At 75.0% G+C, this 15,538-nt stretch overlaps 1 protein-coding gene across 3 annotated transcripts; it reads left to right on the top strand.

Moving 5' to 3' along the window:
- The first annotated feature begins 431 nt into the window (after nt 1-431).
- On the top strand, nt 432-15,143 carry NFIX (nuclear factor I X). Of its 3 annotated transcripts, none has more exons than XM_068997898.1 (10): nt 432-539; nt 6,566-7,097; nt 9,741-9,803; nt 9,979-10,053; nt 10,245-10,365; nt 10,787-10,920; nt 11,230-11,352; nt 11,708-11,767; nt 13,767-13,855; nt 15,020-15,143. In XM_068997898.1, exons 1-10 carry the CDS (start codon nt 513-515, stop codon nt 15,032-15,034), a joined length of 1,239 nt encoding a protein of 412 aa, XP_068853999.1. In that variant the 5' UTR covers nt 432-512; the 3' UTR covers nt 15,035-15,143. The 3 variants fall into 3 exon arrangements, with proteins under 3 accessions (XP_068853999.1, XP_068853998.1, XP_068854000.1); XM_068997897.1 differs by having other exon boundaries at nt 11,601-11,767; XM_068997899.1 differs by lacking the exon at nt 11,708-11,767.
- Nucleotides 15,144-15,538: the final 395 nt, after the last annotated feature.

Raw genomic sequence — 15,538 nt, 5'->3', positions numbered from 1 at the left:
TGGGGACCCACAGCGGCTCCCGCGGCCCTGCGGGGTCACAGCGATGCTGGGAGGGGGCGCAGAGGGGGCGGCGGCCACCTCATGTCCCCCCATATGTCCCTCGTGTCCCCCCCGTTCCCCGTGTCCCCGTGTCTCCCCACGTGTCCCCATCTCCCGTGTACCCCATGTCCTCCTGTGAGTCTCCCCGTGTCCCCGCGTGTCCCCCCCGTATCCCACCGTGTCCCCGCGTGTCCCCCACGCTCCATCCCGTCCTGGGCGTGGCCTCTGGGACAATGGGCGGTGCCAACCCCGCACTGGGCGTGCCCTCGGCTATCAGGGCGTGTCCCGCGGTGGGCGTGGCCTCTCCGGTGGGCGTGGCCGGCGCGCGCTTCCCGCGGCAAAAGTGCGGCGGGCGCCAACTTCGGGCAAAACTTTCCCCGCGCGCCGCCGGCACCGGGACCCCCGGGACCCCCCGGCACCCCCCGGACCCCCGGAGCCCCCCGCCATGCCCCGCCGCGGCTGACACCGCCGCCATGTACTCCCCGTACTGCCTCACCCAGGTACGGCCGGGCCGGGGGGGCCGGGACCGGGAGGCGCCCGGTAACGGCGGGGGTAGGGGGGCCCGGAGGGGAGGGGAGGGGGGGGGAACCGGTGCCCTTTGCCGCGCGCCGCAATTGGCTGCTGCCTCCCAAAAACGGGGTGTAACGGGTGGGGGTGCGACCCGTTCGCGGTCGCCGGTGGCTCCCGGGGCAGCGGCGGCTGCGGGGACCGGGATCGGGCTGGCCCCGGGCTGCCGTCCCGGAGCGGCCGCGCTCGGCTCCTCGGAGCGGGGGCTCCCGGTTCTGCCTCAGTGCGGAGCAGATCTGAGCCCCGGGACGCTCGGCCCGGTGACGCCGCGGAGCGCCGTTGCCGCCGGGGTTCGGTGCGGGACCCCGCGGGACGGGGCCGCCGGTGCCACGGGGGGGTTTCGCGTCCCCGGCACCGCCGGGACGGGCGGGACCGCGGCCCCGGAGCGGGGCTGTGGCGCCGGGGTTCGTCCGAGCGCGGCCGGGAGGCCCCGGGGGGCGACCTCGGGGGCTGGACGAGGGCGAAACCCCGCGAGGGGCACCAAGGGCGGGGGACGCTCGTTCTGGGGGGGCCGTGGGGGGGTCGCGGCGGGCCGTGGGGTCGGGGTAGGGGGGTCGTGACTCCGCTTTCTGGTGGGGGCGCGCGGGGAGGAGCGACACCGGGGAGGGCACAACTCGGGGGCTCCGGCACCCTAGAGGGGTCTGCCCCCCCCCGCGCTGTCCCGGGCTGCCCCCGGTGTCCCCCCCAGCGCGGTTTGCGGGGCGGCCCGGCCCCCACCCCCCTTCCCTTCCCAGCGTTGCCCTTTTCTCCCGCTTTTCGGGGCGGTTTTGGCGGCCGGTTGCGTCTGGGCCGGCGGCCAGCGGCGCTTCTCGCAGCTTCGGCGCCCGCCCCGCACACGCGTGTGCACGCGCCAGCGACACGCCAGCGCACACGCGTGTGCCCCTGCCCGCACCCGCCAGCCCGTGCCAGCGCACACGCGTGTGCCCCGAACCCCCGGCCTCGTGCCTGGCACACGCGTGTGCTCCCCTCGTGCCGCCCTTTTCCCTCCCGCAGCCGTTTCGGGGCGGTTTTGGGCCGGTGCCACCGGTGGATTTTGGGCGCTGGGTTGCACCCGGGAGCGCCCGGAGTGGGAGGTGTCACGGCCTTGGGACAACCGGGCATGGGCTGGTGTCCCCTGCTGTCCCCTGCTGTCCCCTGCTGTCCCTGGCAGCGGATGTGGCCTCCACGGGGAAGCCCCGGGCTCTGGCTGGCGGTGCCACGGCTGCTCGCTGGGCCACGATCCCCCCGCATCCCCTCCGTGTCCCCCTCATGTCCCCTCCGTGTCTCTCAGGGTCCTCCCATGTTCCCCTCAGGGTCCCTCTGTGTCCCTCGGCATCCCTCCCACGTCCCCGAGGGGTCCCCTCCACGTCCCTCGGGGTCCTCCCGTGCCCCCTCCCCGCCGCACAGAGCCCCCCCCCCGGGGGGACGCCGGTCACGGGCACCCTCCCAGCATCACCGCTGCTGTCGCCACCTGGGTGACCCGCGGGGCGGGGACACCCCCGGCCCTCTGCCGCTGCCCCGGTGGCCGCCGGGGGTGACAGCCAAGCGGGTCACTGTCCCTCGGCTGCGGTGCAGGGGTGGCACAGGTGTGACACGCGCGCCTGCGGCAGGGCACAGGTGTGACACGCGTGTGACAGGGCCCCGGGCGTGACACGCGCGTGTGATGGGTGCGACACGCGAGGGCCGGGGCACAGGTGTGACGAGGACAGAGGCGGCACACGCGTGTCCCCGGGGCTGGCAGCCCACGCGCGGCACGCGTTTCGCCGTGCACACGTGGCAACCCCGCTCAGGTGTGTGACACACGCGTGTGGCGCGTCCGAGCCGTGTGCGAGGGCCCGGTGCCCCCCGCGCCGCGGCTGATGCAACCGGGGCAGGGGGAGGCACCACCCCCCCGCCCCCCTCCCCGTGGCGGGTGACACGCGTGGGGGGCACGCCGGGGGGAACGCGCGCGACCCCTGCACGCGCGCGGGCGGCTTTGCGTGAGCGCGCGCCCGGCGCTGCCGCACCCCCGTGCTCGGCTGAGCCCCCTCCCCGTGTCCCCCCCCCCGTGTTCCCCCCGTGTCCCCCACGGTCGCCGGCGGCATCAATAATGGAGGAGCCCTTGGCCGGGCCGGGGGGGCCCTGAATTATTGATGGGCCACAAAAAGCTTTCTTGGACGCCGCAGCACCGCGGGGCCCCCCCGGCCCGGGCTGGCACGAGGCCACGGGGGGGGGTGGGGGGTGGGGGGGCCGGGCCGCGGGGTCCGCGCTGGGGAGGGAGCGGGGCCGGGGAGGGAGGGGGGGGGAACGCCCGGACGCCGCGGTCCAGCGGTGCCAAACCGCATCGATCGGCCCCGCGTGCTGCGGCACCGCCTGCAGCCGCCGCCGCTCCCCCCGCGGAGCCGCCCGGGACCCCCCCGCCCTCCCCCCGGCACGGCCCGGATGTCGGGGTCCCGGTTCGGAGCGTGGGGAAGCGGGGGGGGGGCGGATGCCCGGGTTCCCCTCGAGCCGCCCGGACGCCTGGATGCTCCACGTGGCTGCGGGCAGGGCCGGGCGGGCGCTTCCTCTGCGCAGCCCGCGTCCCCCCCCCCGCACCCCGAATGCCAGGGCCCCCCCCTCCGAATGCCACGAACCCCCTCCGATGCCAGAGTCTCCTGCCAATGCCAGGGTGCCCCCCAAACGCCCGGGTCTCCCCTTCTCAGCTGCCTGGTCCCCTGCCAGAACCATCCGGCATGTTCTCTCCGAGGCCACCTGGACGCCAAGGGTCCCCCCCGGACACCGGGGTCCCTCGTGGGTCCCCCTCCCTCCCCGCACGGGGGTCCAGGACACCCCTCAGTCGCTCCCACCCCCCTCGGCTGCCCTCCTCCCCCCCTCCCCACACACGGGAGGGTCTTGGCAGCGGCGTCAGGGGCCGCCGGGGGGATTTTTGGCGGCAATTCCGGCTGTTTCGGGCTGTTTTCTCTCGCGGCGAAGCCGAGGGCCGGGGGGAGCTGGCAGCGGCGCGGGAGGGCGGGCGCTGCCGGGGCGGGGGGGGGGGGGGGGGGGCGAGGGGGGGGTTGGTTGGTTTGGTTGTATTTTTTTTTCTTCTTTTTTTTTTTCTTCTTCTTTTTTTTTTTTTTTTTTTGTCTTTTTTTCCCTCTTTTCTGTTTTTTCTGGGCTTTTCCCTCCCGATCCGGCGCCGCCCCCCCTGCCGCCGCGCTGGCGCTTTGCCGGGCGCTCGCAGCTGCGGACGCGGCGACGTGGCTTCGCCCGAGACTGCGGCTCAATGCGGGGCCGGCGCAGCCAATGGCAGCTCCGCGGCATCGCGGCACCGCCGCCGGACCCCGCCTCGGCACCGACCCCCGCGCCCGCCCCGGGACCCCGGCCCGGGCACCGACCGCGCTGGCCGCGCACGGCCCTGGGCCTGAGCCTCCAGATCCTTCCGTGGCTGCCCCCGCTGCTCCGGGCAGGGGTGGGGAGGGGTCTCAGGTGTCCGGGAGGGGTCCCAGGCGTTGGGGAGGAGACCGAGTGTCCGGGCGGTGTCGCCGGAGCCGGTGGCTCTTTGTCTGTGCCGGGGTTTTGGTGGGGACGGAGGTGTCGAGGCCGATGACCGCCGTCCACCTGAGCCAGCCTGGCTCCCGCGATGCCCTCCCTGGGTGGGCACTCAGGTGTCCGGGAGAGGTCTCAGGTGTCCCAAAGGCCACCCTGTGCCAAGCGGATGCTGCTGGGCCTGGCCGCTGGGGTCCTGTAGGGCCAGCAGGGAGGGATCCTGGGGCAGGGGGGCCCAACCACCGTCCTCAGCTCCCCCCCAGGAAAACCTCCCCGCTGCGGCTTTGGGTTGAAAACCGCGAGGTTTGGGGCTGGGCGAGAGCCGCTGCCCAGCCCCGCTGCCGAAACGCCCAAATTTTGGTTTCTTTCCTTTGCACAGAGGGATTTAATTACCGGGGGGGTTGGGAAGGGGGAAAAAGCATTGGCTCCGAGTGCCGCGTCCGGGATTTTGGGGCAGAAACGTCGGGTTTGGGCCATTCCGCGCTGGGGCCGCCACGGGGCTGGGGCGAGCGGCCAAATCCGGGGCCTTCCCGCGCCGGTGGCGGGGGCGGCGGGGCTGCGGGAGGGGAGAGCGGGACCCTTGGGAACCCCCCCCTCACCACCCAGAGCCGTCCTCGCTCGACCCTTTTGCACGAGGGTTTTTGCACGAGGGGCCACAACAGGAACCCCCCCCCCCCCCACCCCACCCCCGCGCTTCCTCCATCCAGCGCGTGAGGTTTTTGGGGTGAAATGGCGAGGTTTTGGCGAAGCCCCCCCCCCCCGTGGGCTCAGCCCCCTCCCCTCCCCTCCCCCCCCCCGGGGTCCCCCCGTTGCACACGCGGGGCGCGCGCGGGGCACACTCGGGGACCCCCCCCCCCCCCAACACCTCGGGCCACGCCCCCTTCTCGCCAAACCACGCCCCCCGGCCACGCCCCGCCCCGCTTTGGCCAATGGCGAGGCCGCTCCCCCCGCGCGCTGCGCTCCCATTGGCTGCGGCCGCGCCGATCCCGGTGCCAAAAAGGGGCCGCGGCGGCTCCGCGCGCTCCGCGCCCGCGGCGGCGGCGGCTCCGGGACCCCCCGATAGCGACATCCCCCCCCCCCCCCAAACCGGGACCCCCTGCCCGCACACACACACACACACACACACACACCGGCAGGGACCCCCCGACAGCCGCCCCCGCAGCGGGGTCCCGCCCCCCCCCCCCTCCTCCCCCGGTAGGGTCCCCCCGCACCGGGATCCCCCATCGCCCGGTAACCGGGATCCCTCGGCAGCTGCGCTGTCCCACCAGCCGGGATCCCCGCTCCTCCATCCCCCGGTAACCGGGATCCCCGATACCTGAGCGTTCCCCCTGCAGGGTCCGCACCCCCGGGCCCGCCCCCCCCCCCTTTTCCCGGTAGTCCCCGTTAACCCCTTCCCCTCCCGGCCGTTTGCGCCCCCCGTCCCCGTCTGTCGCCCCCGGTTCTGCCCCGCCGGGGCCCGACTGGCAGCTGCCTACGGCCGGGATGAGCCGCCGCGATGGTACGGACGGGACGGGACGGGCCGGGCTGGGAGCGGCGGGGCCGGGCCGGGTACCGGGGGCACGCACTGGTGGCACCGGGGACTGCGACAGCGGCCGGGATGGGGCCGGGGAGAGGGGAGAGAGGATGGGGAGCGGAGGCGCTGGCGGTCGAGACAGGAGATGGAGGTGGCACCGGGGACTGCTGGGGACGGAGATCGGTTGGCACCGGGGATGGGGTTGGCAGCAGGGACCGGCACTGGGGAGGGGGACCGGGGCGGCCAAACCCCGACGGCAGCGAGAGTGTCAGCGGGAGGCGGGTGGGGACGAGCGGGGAGGGACGGGGCTCTGGTGACACGGGGGACCGGGCTGTGGCAGTCCCGGAGACAGGGTTGTGGTGACACCGGGGATGAGGCTGTGCTGGTACCGGGCATGGGGTTGTGGTGACACGGGGGACGGGGCTGTGGTGGCACAGTGGACGAGGCTGCGGTGACACCGGGGATGGGGCTGTGCCGGCAGCAGGGTCGGGGCTGTGGTGACACCGGGGATGGGGCTGTGGCAGTACCGGGGATGCGGTTGCAGCGGCACCGGGAACGGGGCCGCGGTGACACCGGGGATGAGACTGGTGACCGGGAACGGAGCTGTGCCACTACTGGGGACAGTGCCGTGGTGACATCGGGGACAGGGACGGGCACGGGGACAGGCTCAGCCGTCCCCGCTCCGGCCACACGGGAGCCCCGCGGGGCCGGGAGCCGCTCGGGCACCGGGAACCCGGCGCATCCCCACAGGGCCGGGACTGCCGGGGTCCCCCACGGGGCCGGGACTGCCGCGGTCCCCCACGGGGCTCCCGGGGTCGCCCAGATCCCACATCGCCGCTCCCCAGAGGATGAGGACGGGGATGGGAACGGCGGCGGTCCCCGCGTGGGTCCGTCCCTGCCGGGGCTCTGCGGCCGCCCCACGGCCGCCGCCCCAGCCCGCGCCTGTGCCCTCCTGTGCAGGATGAGTTCCACCCCTTCATCGAGGCGCTGCTGCCCCACGTCCGGGCCTTCTCCTACACCTGGTTCAACCTCCAGGCCCGCAAGCGCAAGTACTTCAAGAAGCACGAGAAGCGGATGTCCAAGGAGGAGGAACGCGCCGTCAAGGACGAGCTGCTGGGCGAGAAGCCGGAGGTCAAGCAGAAATGGGCCTCGCGCCTCCTGGCCAAGCTGCGCAAGGACATCCGGCCCGAGTGCCGCGAGGACTTCGTGCTGTCCGTCACCGGCAAGAAGGCGCCGTGCTGCGTCCTCTCCAACCCCGACCAGAAGGGCAAGATCCGCCGCATCGACTGCCTGCGCCAGGCCGACAAGGTGTGGCGCCTGGACCTGGTGATGGTCATCCTCTTCAAGGGCGTCCCGCTGGAGAGCACCGACGGCGAGCGCCTGGCCAAGGCGCCCCAGTGCGCCAGCCCCGGCCTCTGCGTCCAGCCCCACCACATCGGCGTCACCATCAAGGAGCTCGACCTGTACCTGGCGTATTTCGTCCACGCGCCAGGTGAGTGCGGCCGCTGCAGGGATGGACACGGCGCCGAGCCCCTCAGTCCCGGCTCTGGGGACGGTGCCCACCGTGGTGCCTCACTGGGGGGGGGGGGTCTACACGGCCACCCTGAGCCCCCCCCAGGACCCCCGGCCCCACCTGGGCCGTCCCCGGCCGGCCTCGCTCGCACAAAGCCGCGCCGAGTGCCAACGCACGCGCCGCGCGCCCGGCGCCGCGTGCCAAGCCCGCGTGCCAGGATGGGCACCGGGAGCGGGGCCGGGATGGCGCCGGGATTGGCACCGGGATGGGCGCGGAGCCGGGCCGGGCACCGGGGATCCGCGCCGCGGGCACCGATCGGTGCCGTGGGCGTGCAAAGCGCCCGCACCCCTCGTGCCCGGGGGGGTCCCGGTGCCGCACGCGGGGCCGCGGGGGTCGCGCGCGTGTGCAGGCGCAGCCGAGGTGGGGGGCACACGTGTGTGCGAGTCGGGGGGACCCCAGCCCAGCCGCTCGCTCCCCCCCCCGTCACTCCTGCTGCGCTGAGGGTGAATTTTGGGGCTGGAAGGAGCGGTTTTGGGGTCGCTCCGCCGCTCCCGGCTGCCTCGGTCCTTCCCATGCACCGAGGGCGAAGGAGGCGCTTTGGGGGGTGTCTGTCCTACCCTCCCCCCCCCCAAATCCCCCCTCCACGCCTGCACGCCAGACCCAGCAAACCCACGGGGGGGGCCCTGTGCCCCCCCAGCCCCCCCCAGCTCCCCCCCCGGCCCAGCTGCCGGGGCTCAAATCCCCCAAACGCGGCTCCCACCCGGCGCCGCCAAAATGGCCCCGGTTGGCACCGTGCCCCCGTGCGCGGCACGAGGCCCCGCGAGCAGCCCCGGCCCCCCCCCCCCGGCGGCCCCCCCGCGCCCCCCGCCCCCTCCCCACGCCGGGGGCCCTTTGGCTGCCGCGGGCCGGGGGGGGCTCGGTGCCAACCCCCCCTTGCGCGTAAGATGGCGGCGCTTGTTGGCACCCGAAACGCTCTGCGGCACCACGGCCCCGCGCCGGGACCCTCGCGCTGTGGGGACCCCCCGCCCGGGCGCCAGGACCCCCCCTGCCAAGGTGTGTCACACCTCCCCCCCCCCCCCAGCCACCGCTACAGCCCCCCCCCCAGCCGCCGGGACCCCCGGCCTGGGCCCCCCCGAGCTGCCCCTCGCACCCCCCACCTGCCCTGGGGGGACGCGTGGGGACATCGGGGTCCCCTTCCCCACTGGGGGGGTTCGGAGTCACTCTGGGGGGGCTGTAGAGCCTTGGGGGGACACGCGGGGGGGGGGACGACATGAGGACAGGGCAAGGTGGGGGCTGCAGGAGGGTCTGGGGGGGTCAGGGTGCAGCCGTGGGGGTCTTTGGGGGGGCGGGGGGCTCCAGGTGGGCTGCGGGGCTGCCCAGGTGCTGTTCCCCCCCCCCTCGGTGTGGGGGACGCAGGTGCGGGGGGGGTCACCCCGCGGGGGGGTCGGGGCGCAGCTGCCCAGCAGCACCTGCCCCCCCCCGCGGGCTGGGGGGACGTGGGGGGGTTTCGCTGGGGCTGGGGGGGCACTGGGGCAGGGGGGGGTGAGGTGGGATGGGGTGCAGGGACCCCCTCCCCAGTGGGTCTGGAGGGGTCTGGGGGCTGAGGGAGGACTCGGCGTGGGGGTGGGTGATGGGGGGGGTCCGGCACGCGCCCGCCACGCGCACCCCACAAGCCCCCCCCCCCCCCAGCCGAGGTCGCGACCCCGCACGTGCCCCACTGACCCCTGACCCCCCCCCGGGGTGACACGGTGGGGTCACCACCGGGACGAGCACGGGGGGGGGGGGCTGTCCCCTTGCCCCTCCCCCTCTCGGACGCCTCAGTCCCCTCCTGCTGTGGGGGGGGGGGGGGGACACAAACAGAGCCCCCCGACCCCCGCGGGGGCACTTGGGGGGGGGGGGCGGAGGCGTCCGGGCTGGGGGGGGCCCAGGGGGGTGGGACACCCATTCCCATGGGAGGGGGGTCCCGGGGGGGTTCCCAGGTGTGGGGGGCAGATGGGGCGATGCCGGGGGGGGGCCCAGGCGGGCAGGACCGGGGTGGGGGGGTGGGGGGCAACCCAGGCGTCCGGGTGCCCCCCCCACTCTGCACAGACAATGGGCGCTTTGTTGGCGCTGCCCGTTGGCGGGGGGCCAGCGCATTCCTGGCCCCCGGCCCGGCCCCACGGCGGCCCCCGGCCCCCCCCGGCCCGGCCCCCTGCCAGCCCCGACCCCCCCCCCCGCCCCCCAGTGCCGGCTGTGCCCCCCCCCCCCATCACCTGGCCGAGGGGTGCGCGGCCACCCGGGTCCCCTCGGGGGTGCGGGGGGGGGGACGGACACCCCCACACCTGGGTCGTGCCTGGGTTTGGGTTGGGGGGGAGCGGCCGGTGGGGCCCCCCCGGGGGGGCTGCGGGCGCTGGCGAGGTCCCGGCGGGCGCTCACCTCGAACGACCCCGCGGGAACAAGGGGCCCTTCAGCGGCGGCAGCGGCGGCGGGGCCGCCCCTCCCTCCCCCGGGGCATCGCGGGGTCCCCGGGGTCGGGGGGGGACACGATGGCGGAGCGGCGGAGCGGACAGGGGACATCCCCGTGTCCGGGTCTGACCCCGTCTCTTCGCACCTCCTCCCCTCCAACCCCCCCCTCCCCATCAGATTCCGGACAATCGGACAGCTCAAACCCGCAGGGAGACGCGGACATCAAACCACTGCCCAACGGTCAGTGCCCCCCCGCGGTGTCCCCTCAGTGTCCCCTCAGTGTCCCCTGTGCCCTCTGCGTTCCCCCCCGTGTCACTCCTGTGTCCCCAGTTCCACTCCTCGCACTTTGTCCCCCCCCGTGTCCTCGGTGACCCCCGTGCCCCCCCGAGTCACCCCCGTGTCCCCCTGTCCCCAGGGCACCTGACCTTCCAGGACTGCTTCGTGACGTCGGGTGTCTGGAACGTGACGGAGCTGGTGAGGGTGTCCCAGAGTAAGTGGGGACACGGGACGGGGGTCCCGGCTGGGGGTGGACACCGGGGGGACACGGGGGTGGCACGGGGGCGGGGGGGACGGGAAGCGGAGGGGACGCAGGACGCGGAGAGGTGGGGGGCACGGGGGTGGCTGGGGAAGGGGGGGGTGGCCCTGCGTGGGTCCCCCACGTGTCCCCCGTGTCCCCCCCAGCCCCCGTGGCCACGGCGTCGGGCCCCAACTTCTCGCTGGCCGACCTGGAGAGCCCGGGGGGCTACTACAACATCAGCCCTGTCGCCCTCGGCCGCCGGCCCCTGGGGCCCCCCACTGCCAGGTACCGGGACCCCCACCCCTCCTGCGACCTCCAGGGCCCCTATTTGGGGGTGCTCCCCGATTTCAGGGCATTCTCCTCCCCAGGACCCCCAGGACACCCCAAGCCTTGTGGTCTGGGGGTTCCCCCTTGCACCCCCAAGACCCTGCCTGCGCCCCCTATTTAGGGTTTAACCACCCACCCAACCCCCCCATTTTGGGGTGTTCCCCCCCACGGGCTCCTCAACCCCTGGGACACCCAAACCCCTGGGATTTGGGGGCTCTCTTTTGCACCCCACAATCACCTGGGACCCCCAAGGGATCCCCTCTTCCCCCTCCGGACACCTGGGTCCTATGGGGGGGGTGGGGCTGGGACCCCTGGGCTCCCCTTCTCAGCTCGTGGGGTGACACTCCCGGGCCCGGAGGTGACACCCCTGTCCCCACAGTGGCCCGAAGCGCCCCAAGGCGCTGGACGAGGGGGACCTGGAGGGTCCCGGGGACGACGTCTTCTACCCCGGGCCGGGGCGGTCCCCAGCCCCCGGCAGCAGCCAGGGGCCCTGGGGGGGGGACGTTGACACCGGTGGGTGAGACACGGGGGGGGGCTCGGGGGCACGAGCGCACCGGGGGGACAAGGGGGGGACACGGAGGGGGCTCCTGGGGACAGATGTGGCCGCAGGCGGGGGACGAGGGGAACGTTGGGAGGGACACGGCGAGGGGGACGCGGGGGGTAACGGGGAGGCTGTGGGGGCGCCGGGGGGGGGGCACCGGGGAGGGCTGGTCAGTGCCGGGGGGGGTCTGGGGGCACACGGGGGAGAAGTCTGGGGAGGGGGGGGGAGGGTGTGGGGGTGCTGGGGTCCGGCTGCCCCCCCCGACCCCCTGGCCCCCCCAGGCCCGGCGGCGCTGAAGAAGTCGGGGAAGTTGGATTTCTGCAGCGCCCTGTCGGGGCACGGGGCCGCGCCCCGCATGGCCTTCGGCCACCACCCCCTGCCCGTCCTGGCCGGCGTCCGCCCCGGTGAGACCCCACACCCCCGGACCCCCTTCCCCCGGGCCCTCCATCCCGACCTCCCCCCGCCCCGTCCCCGCTGCTCGGGGTGGCCCTGGGGGGCTGCTGGGTGACCCTGGGCGGGGGCGGGCCGGGGGCGGGGGGATGTCCCCGGGCGCGGGCAGGCGGGCGGGCGGGGGTCGGTCCGGCCCGGGGGTGGGTCCCCGTGGCCGCCGGGGTCCCGTGGCCGCCGGCGCTGGCGCTGAGGGTCCCTGCAGGCAGCCCGCGGGCCACGGCCTCGGCGCTGCACTTCCCGTCGGGGTCCCTCCTGCCCCAGTCGAGCCCCTACTTCGCCCACCCCACCATCCGCTACCACCACGGGCAGGACTCGCTCAAGGACTTCGTCCAGTTCGTCTGCGCCGACGGCGCCGCCCAGGGCCCCCAGGTGCGGCGGGGACGGGCGCGGGGGCGGCCCGGGGGTCGCGGGGAAGGCCCGGGGGTCGCGGGGACACGCGGGGACACCGGGACGGCCCCGGCGGGGCCCGGCTCAGAACGAGGCGCAGGAGGCGGGGCCTTGTATGCAGATTAGGCGGGGAGGCGGGGCCGCTCCCCTGGATGCAAATAAGGGCGAGGAGGTGGGGCCTGTATGCAAATCAGCGGCGCCGGAGCGCGAATAGATGGACGCGATGCAAATAAGGCACAAGGGGCGGCCCATGTATGCAAATACGCACCAAAGGGCGGGGCCTGTATGCAAATGAGCCCAGGCGGCCGCGCTGGCTGCGGCAGGGCCAGGAGGGGGTGACGTAGAACCCCCCCCCCCCACCCCAAAATCCAACATGGGGACCCCCCCCCCCCCCACTTGGGGACGTCCCGCCTGGGGTCCCCCCACCTGGGGACCTCCCACCTGGGGACCCCACACTTGGGGAACCCCCACCGGGGACCTCCCACCTGGGGCATCCCCACGTAGGACCCCCACGCGGAACCCCCCACCTGGGGACCCCCCCCCCCCCCCCCGCCCAGGCCGGGTGCGAGGGGCTGCAGGGCCCCTCCCCGACCCACCCCCGTCCCAACCCCTCCCTCCCTCCCCGTCCCGCTGCCCCCCCCGCCCCGCCCAGGCCCGGGGGTCCCGGGGGTCCCGGGTGCCCGTCACCGTGTTCTCGTTGCAGCCGTGCGGGGCGCAGGGCCGGGCCGGGGGGGCTGCGGGGGCCCCCCTAGCCCGGCCCCTGCCCCTGCCCCCGCCGGAGCCCAAAGCCCCCAGCGGCCCCCCGGGCGGAGCCCCCGCCGCACCCCGTAAGTGCCCCCCTGCACCCCACTGCGCCCCACGGCACCCCCACGGCACCCCACGGCACCCACTGCGCCCGCAGCCGGGCCCTGGCCGTGGGGGGCGGGGGGCAGGGGGGGCCCGGCAGGGGGGCGCAGGGGGCGCAGGGGGGCCCAGGTGCAGGGGGCAGGTGTGGGGGGCGGCGGGGTGCCCGGCAGAGGGGTGCAGACAGGCGCAGGGGTGCCCAGATGTGGGGTTCAGGAGGGTGCAGAGGTGGCCCAGATGTGGGGTGCGTTTGGCGAGGGCTTCAGAGGGGCGCAGCAGTGGGGTGCAGGTGCCCAGATGTGGGGTGCAGAGCAGCGCAGGAGAGTGCAGGTGCCGCTTGGGGACCTCGGGGCCAGCGGCCACCCTCGGGTGAGCCGGCACAGGGTGACACACCTGGGACCCCGCCGTGCCCCTGGGACAGGTGACGGGACCGGGGCGGGGGGGGGGGGGCAGCAGGTGCCAGGGGCTGCCCGGGGGGGTCCTGGAGGTGCCCCCCGGGACAGGAGGCAGGGGGTGAACCCGGGTGCCAGGGGCTGCCCAGGGACGGGTGGCAGGACCGGGGGGCAGCAGGTGACGGGGGTGCCCCAGGTGACAGGTGCCCCCGCCCGGCCCGGCTGCCCGTGCATCATCACCTGCATCGTCATCGCTGTCACCGGCCCGGCGCCTCATCCCCCCCCCCCTCCCCATTCCAGCCCGGTTCCTTCGCCATTTCCCCTCCTTTTTACCCCATTTTCGCTGCGGGGGTGGGGGGAGGCGCGGGTGGGGGGGGGAGGGGAATCCTGGATCCGGACCCACCTGGGTCCCCCCCCGAGGGCAGGGGACACCCGGATGGTCCTCGGGGGTGGGGCCCAGGGAAGGTTGGGGGCCGCGGGGGGGTCCCCACAGGTAAGTACCCGGTGGGGAGGGGGTTCCTCGGGGGGTCTCGTCACCGCGCGCCCGTCACGGGGGTCTCACACGGGTGCGGTGGAGCACGGGGGGGGGGGGGAGGCGGGGGGGGGGGCTCTCACCGCGGCTGTGCCCCCCACCCCCCCACCCCAGCCCGGGCTCCGCAGACCTGGGGGGGGGTCGTGCGGCACCCCCGCGTGTCCCCCGCGTGTCCCCGCGGGGCGGTGCCGGGCTGAGCCCGCTCTCCCCGCAGCATTCGCAGCGTCAGGCGCCGCCGCTGCCCCCCGCCTTGTCGGCCTCGGACCCCGCGACGGCAACTTTCTGACCCTCCCCCAGCAGCAGGTACGGCCCCCTCCCCTCCCCCACACCTGGGACCCCACCCCCCCTCGGACCCTCCCCTGCACACCCGGGTCCCCCCCCCCCCCCGCCCCCCTTGGACATCCGGGGTGTCCGGCCAGACCCCTCGGACCGCTGGGTCCCCCCTGCAGAGCTCTGCGCCACCCCCTTTGACCCCCCCCCCCCGCCACATCTCGGTGGCCCCGGGACCCCCGGGCGTCCCCGCCGCCCACCGGAGCCCCCCGGCCACGCCCCCGCGGTGACATCATCACTGCGGGGACAAAGGGGGGCGTGGCCAAGCCACCCCAGCGGGGCCGCCATTGGCCCCCCCGGCCCCGTGGCACGACGCCCGATTGGCTGCCTGCCCTGCAGCGCCGGCCGCTGATTGGCTGGCGCCGGCGCGGGACCGCGGCGGGGCCCGGAGCCAATAGGAACGGGGGGGGCCAGGGCTGGCAGCCAATGGGGGCTCTCGGCGGGCCAAGCGGAGCGGGCCCTGACTGGCTGGCACCGTGAGGCAGGAGGGGGCGGTGCCGCCGCTGATTGGCTGGCACCGGCGCGGCCTTGGCAGGCTGCGGGCGCTGCGGCGGCACGGCGCGATCCCATTGGCTGCGAGCGGTGGTGCGGCGGCGGCTCAGCCAATGGCGGCGCGGCTCCCGCGGGGGGGGGCGGGGCCTAGCGGGGGGGGGGGTCCCGCCATGTGCCCGCCTTGAGGCCGTGGGGACCCCCGGGACCCCCGAGCGGGGGGGGGGGGCCCTGACCCGTCCTGAGGGGTCCTGGGGGGCCGGGGGTGACCCCCCCACCCCACCCGGGGGGGGGGTCCTGGGGTGTTTTGTCCCCCCCACTCCAGAGACCCCTGAGCATGGAGGGGTCCCCAGTCCATTTTGGGAGGGGTCCTGGGGGGGTCAGGAGGGGCTGGGGCTGTGTCCCCTCACCCACCCGAGTCCTAAGGGGGGGGGGTCTCAACCCTTTTTGGGGGGTCTCGGGGGGGGGGGGGGTTGTGTCCCCTTCCCCACCCTGGGGATCCCCAAAATGGGAGGTCCTGGGGTTACGACCCCCCCCCAACCCAAGGACCCCGAGCCTGGGGGGGGGGGGTTTGATGTCCTGGGGGGGTTTGGGGGGGGGGTCTCTGCGTGTGTCCCCCCCCCCCCGCTGACCCCCATCTCCCCCCAGTCCTGGTTCCTCTGACGCTGCCCCCGGACGAGGAGAAACCGCCCGAAAAAGGAGAAAAAAAAACCGACAAAAAAACAAAAACAAAAAAACAAACAACAACAAAAAACCCACAAAAATCCCCCAAAATCCCACCAAAAGAAAACCCACAAAAAAAAAAACCCACAAAAAAAAAAAAAAAAAAGCCGCAGCCCCCCTTCCCTCCCCCCCCATCAAAAAAAAACAAACAAACCCGGCCCCCCCCCCCCGCCCCATCCTATCGCCGTCCGCCCCCCGGGGGGGGCCCCGACCCCACCCCCACGACGTGGATGAGGGTTCGGCCTCTCTGATGTGTCCCCCCCCCCCCCCCAAAAAAACCCCCGCCCCCCCCCCGGCACACACAGGGTCACCCCGGGGAAAGGGAAAAAAAGGGGAGGGGGGGGAGTCGGGGGGGGGAGGGAGGGGGGCAAAGCTGAGGCGCTGGAGGAGGGGGGGGTCGTCCCCCCTTTAAAATCCCCCCCCCAAAATCACGCCTCTCTCTCT

The sequence above is a fragment of the Aphelocoma coerulescens genome, chromosome 30, assembly GCF_041296385.1.
Source record: "Aphelocoma coerulescens isolate FSJ_1873_10779 chromosome 30, UR_Acoe_1.0, whole genome shotgun sequence".
NCBI lineage: Eukaryota > Metazoa > Chordata > Aves > Passeriformes > Corvidae > Aphelocoma > Aphelocoma coerulescens.
The sequence above is the reverse complement of the archived record's forward strand: the minus strand, read 5'-3'. Positions and strand labels throughout refer to the sequence as shown.

Excerpts from the sequence above, each read along its gene's own strand:
- NFIX (XM_068997897.1), top strand. The coding sequence starts at position 513 with ATGTACTCCCCGTACTGCCTCACCCAG. Across the intron at positions 540-6,565 it reads CCCCGTACTGCCTCACCCAG|GATGAGTTCCACCCCTTCAT; the intron begins GTACGGCCGGGC and ends CCTCCTGTGCAG. Across the intron at positions 10,054-10,244 it reads GCTGGTGAGGGTGTCCCAGA|CCCCCGTGGCCACGGCGTCG; the intron begins GTAAGTGGGGAC and ends TGTCCCCCCCAG.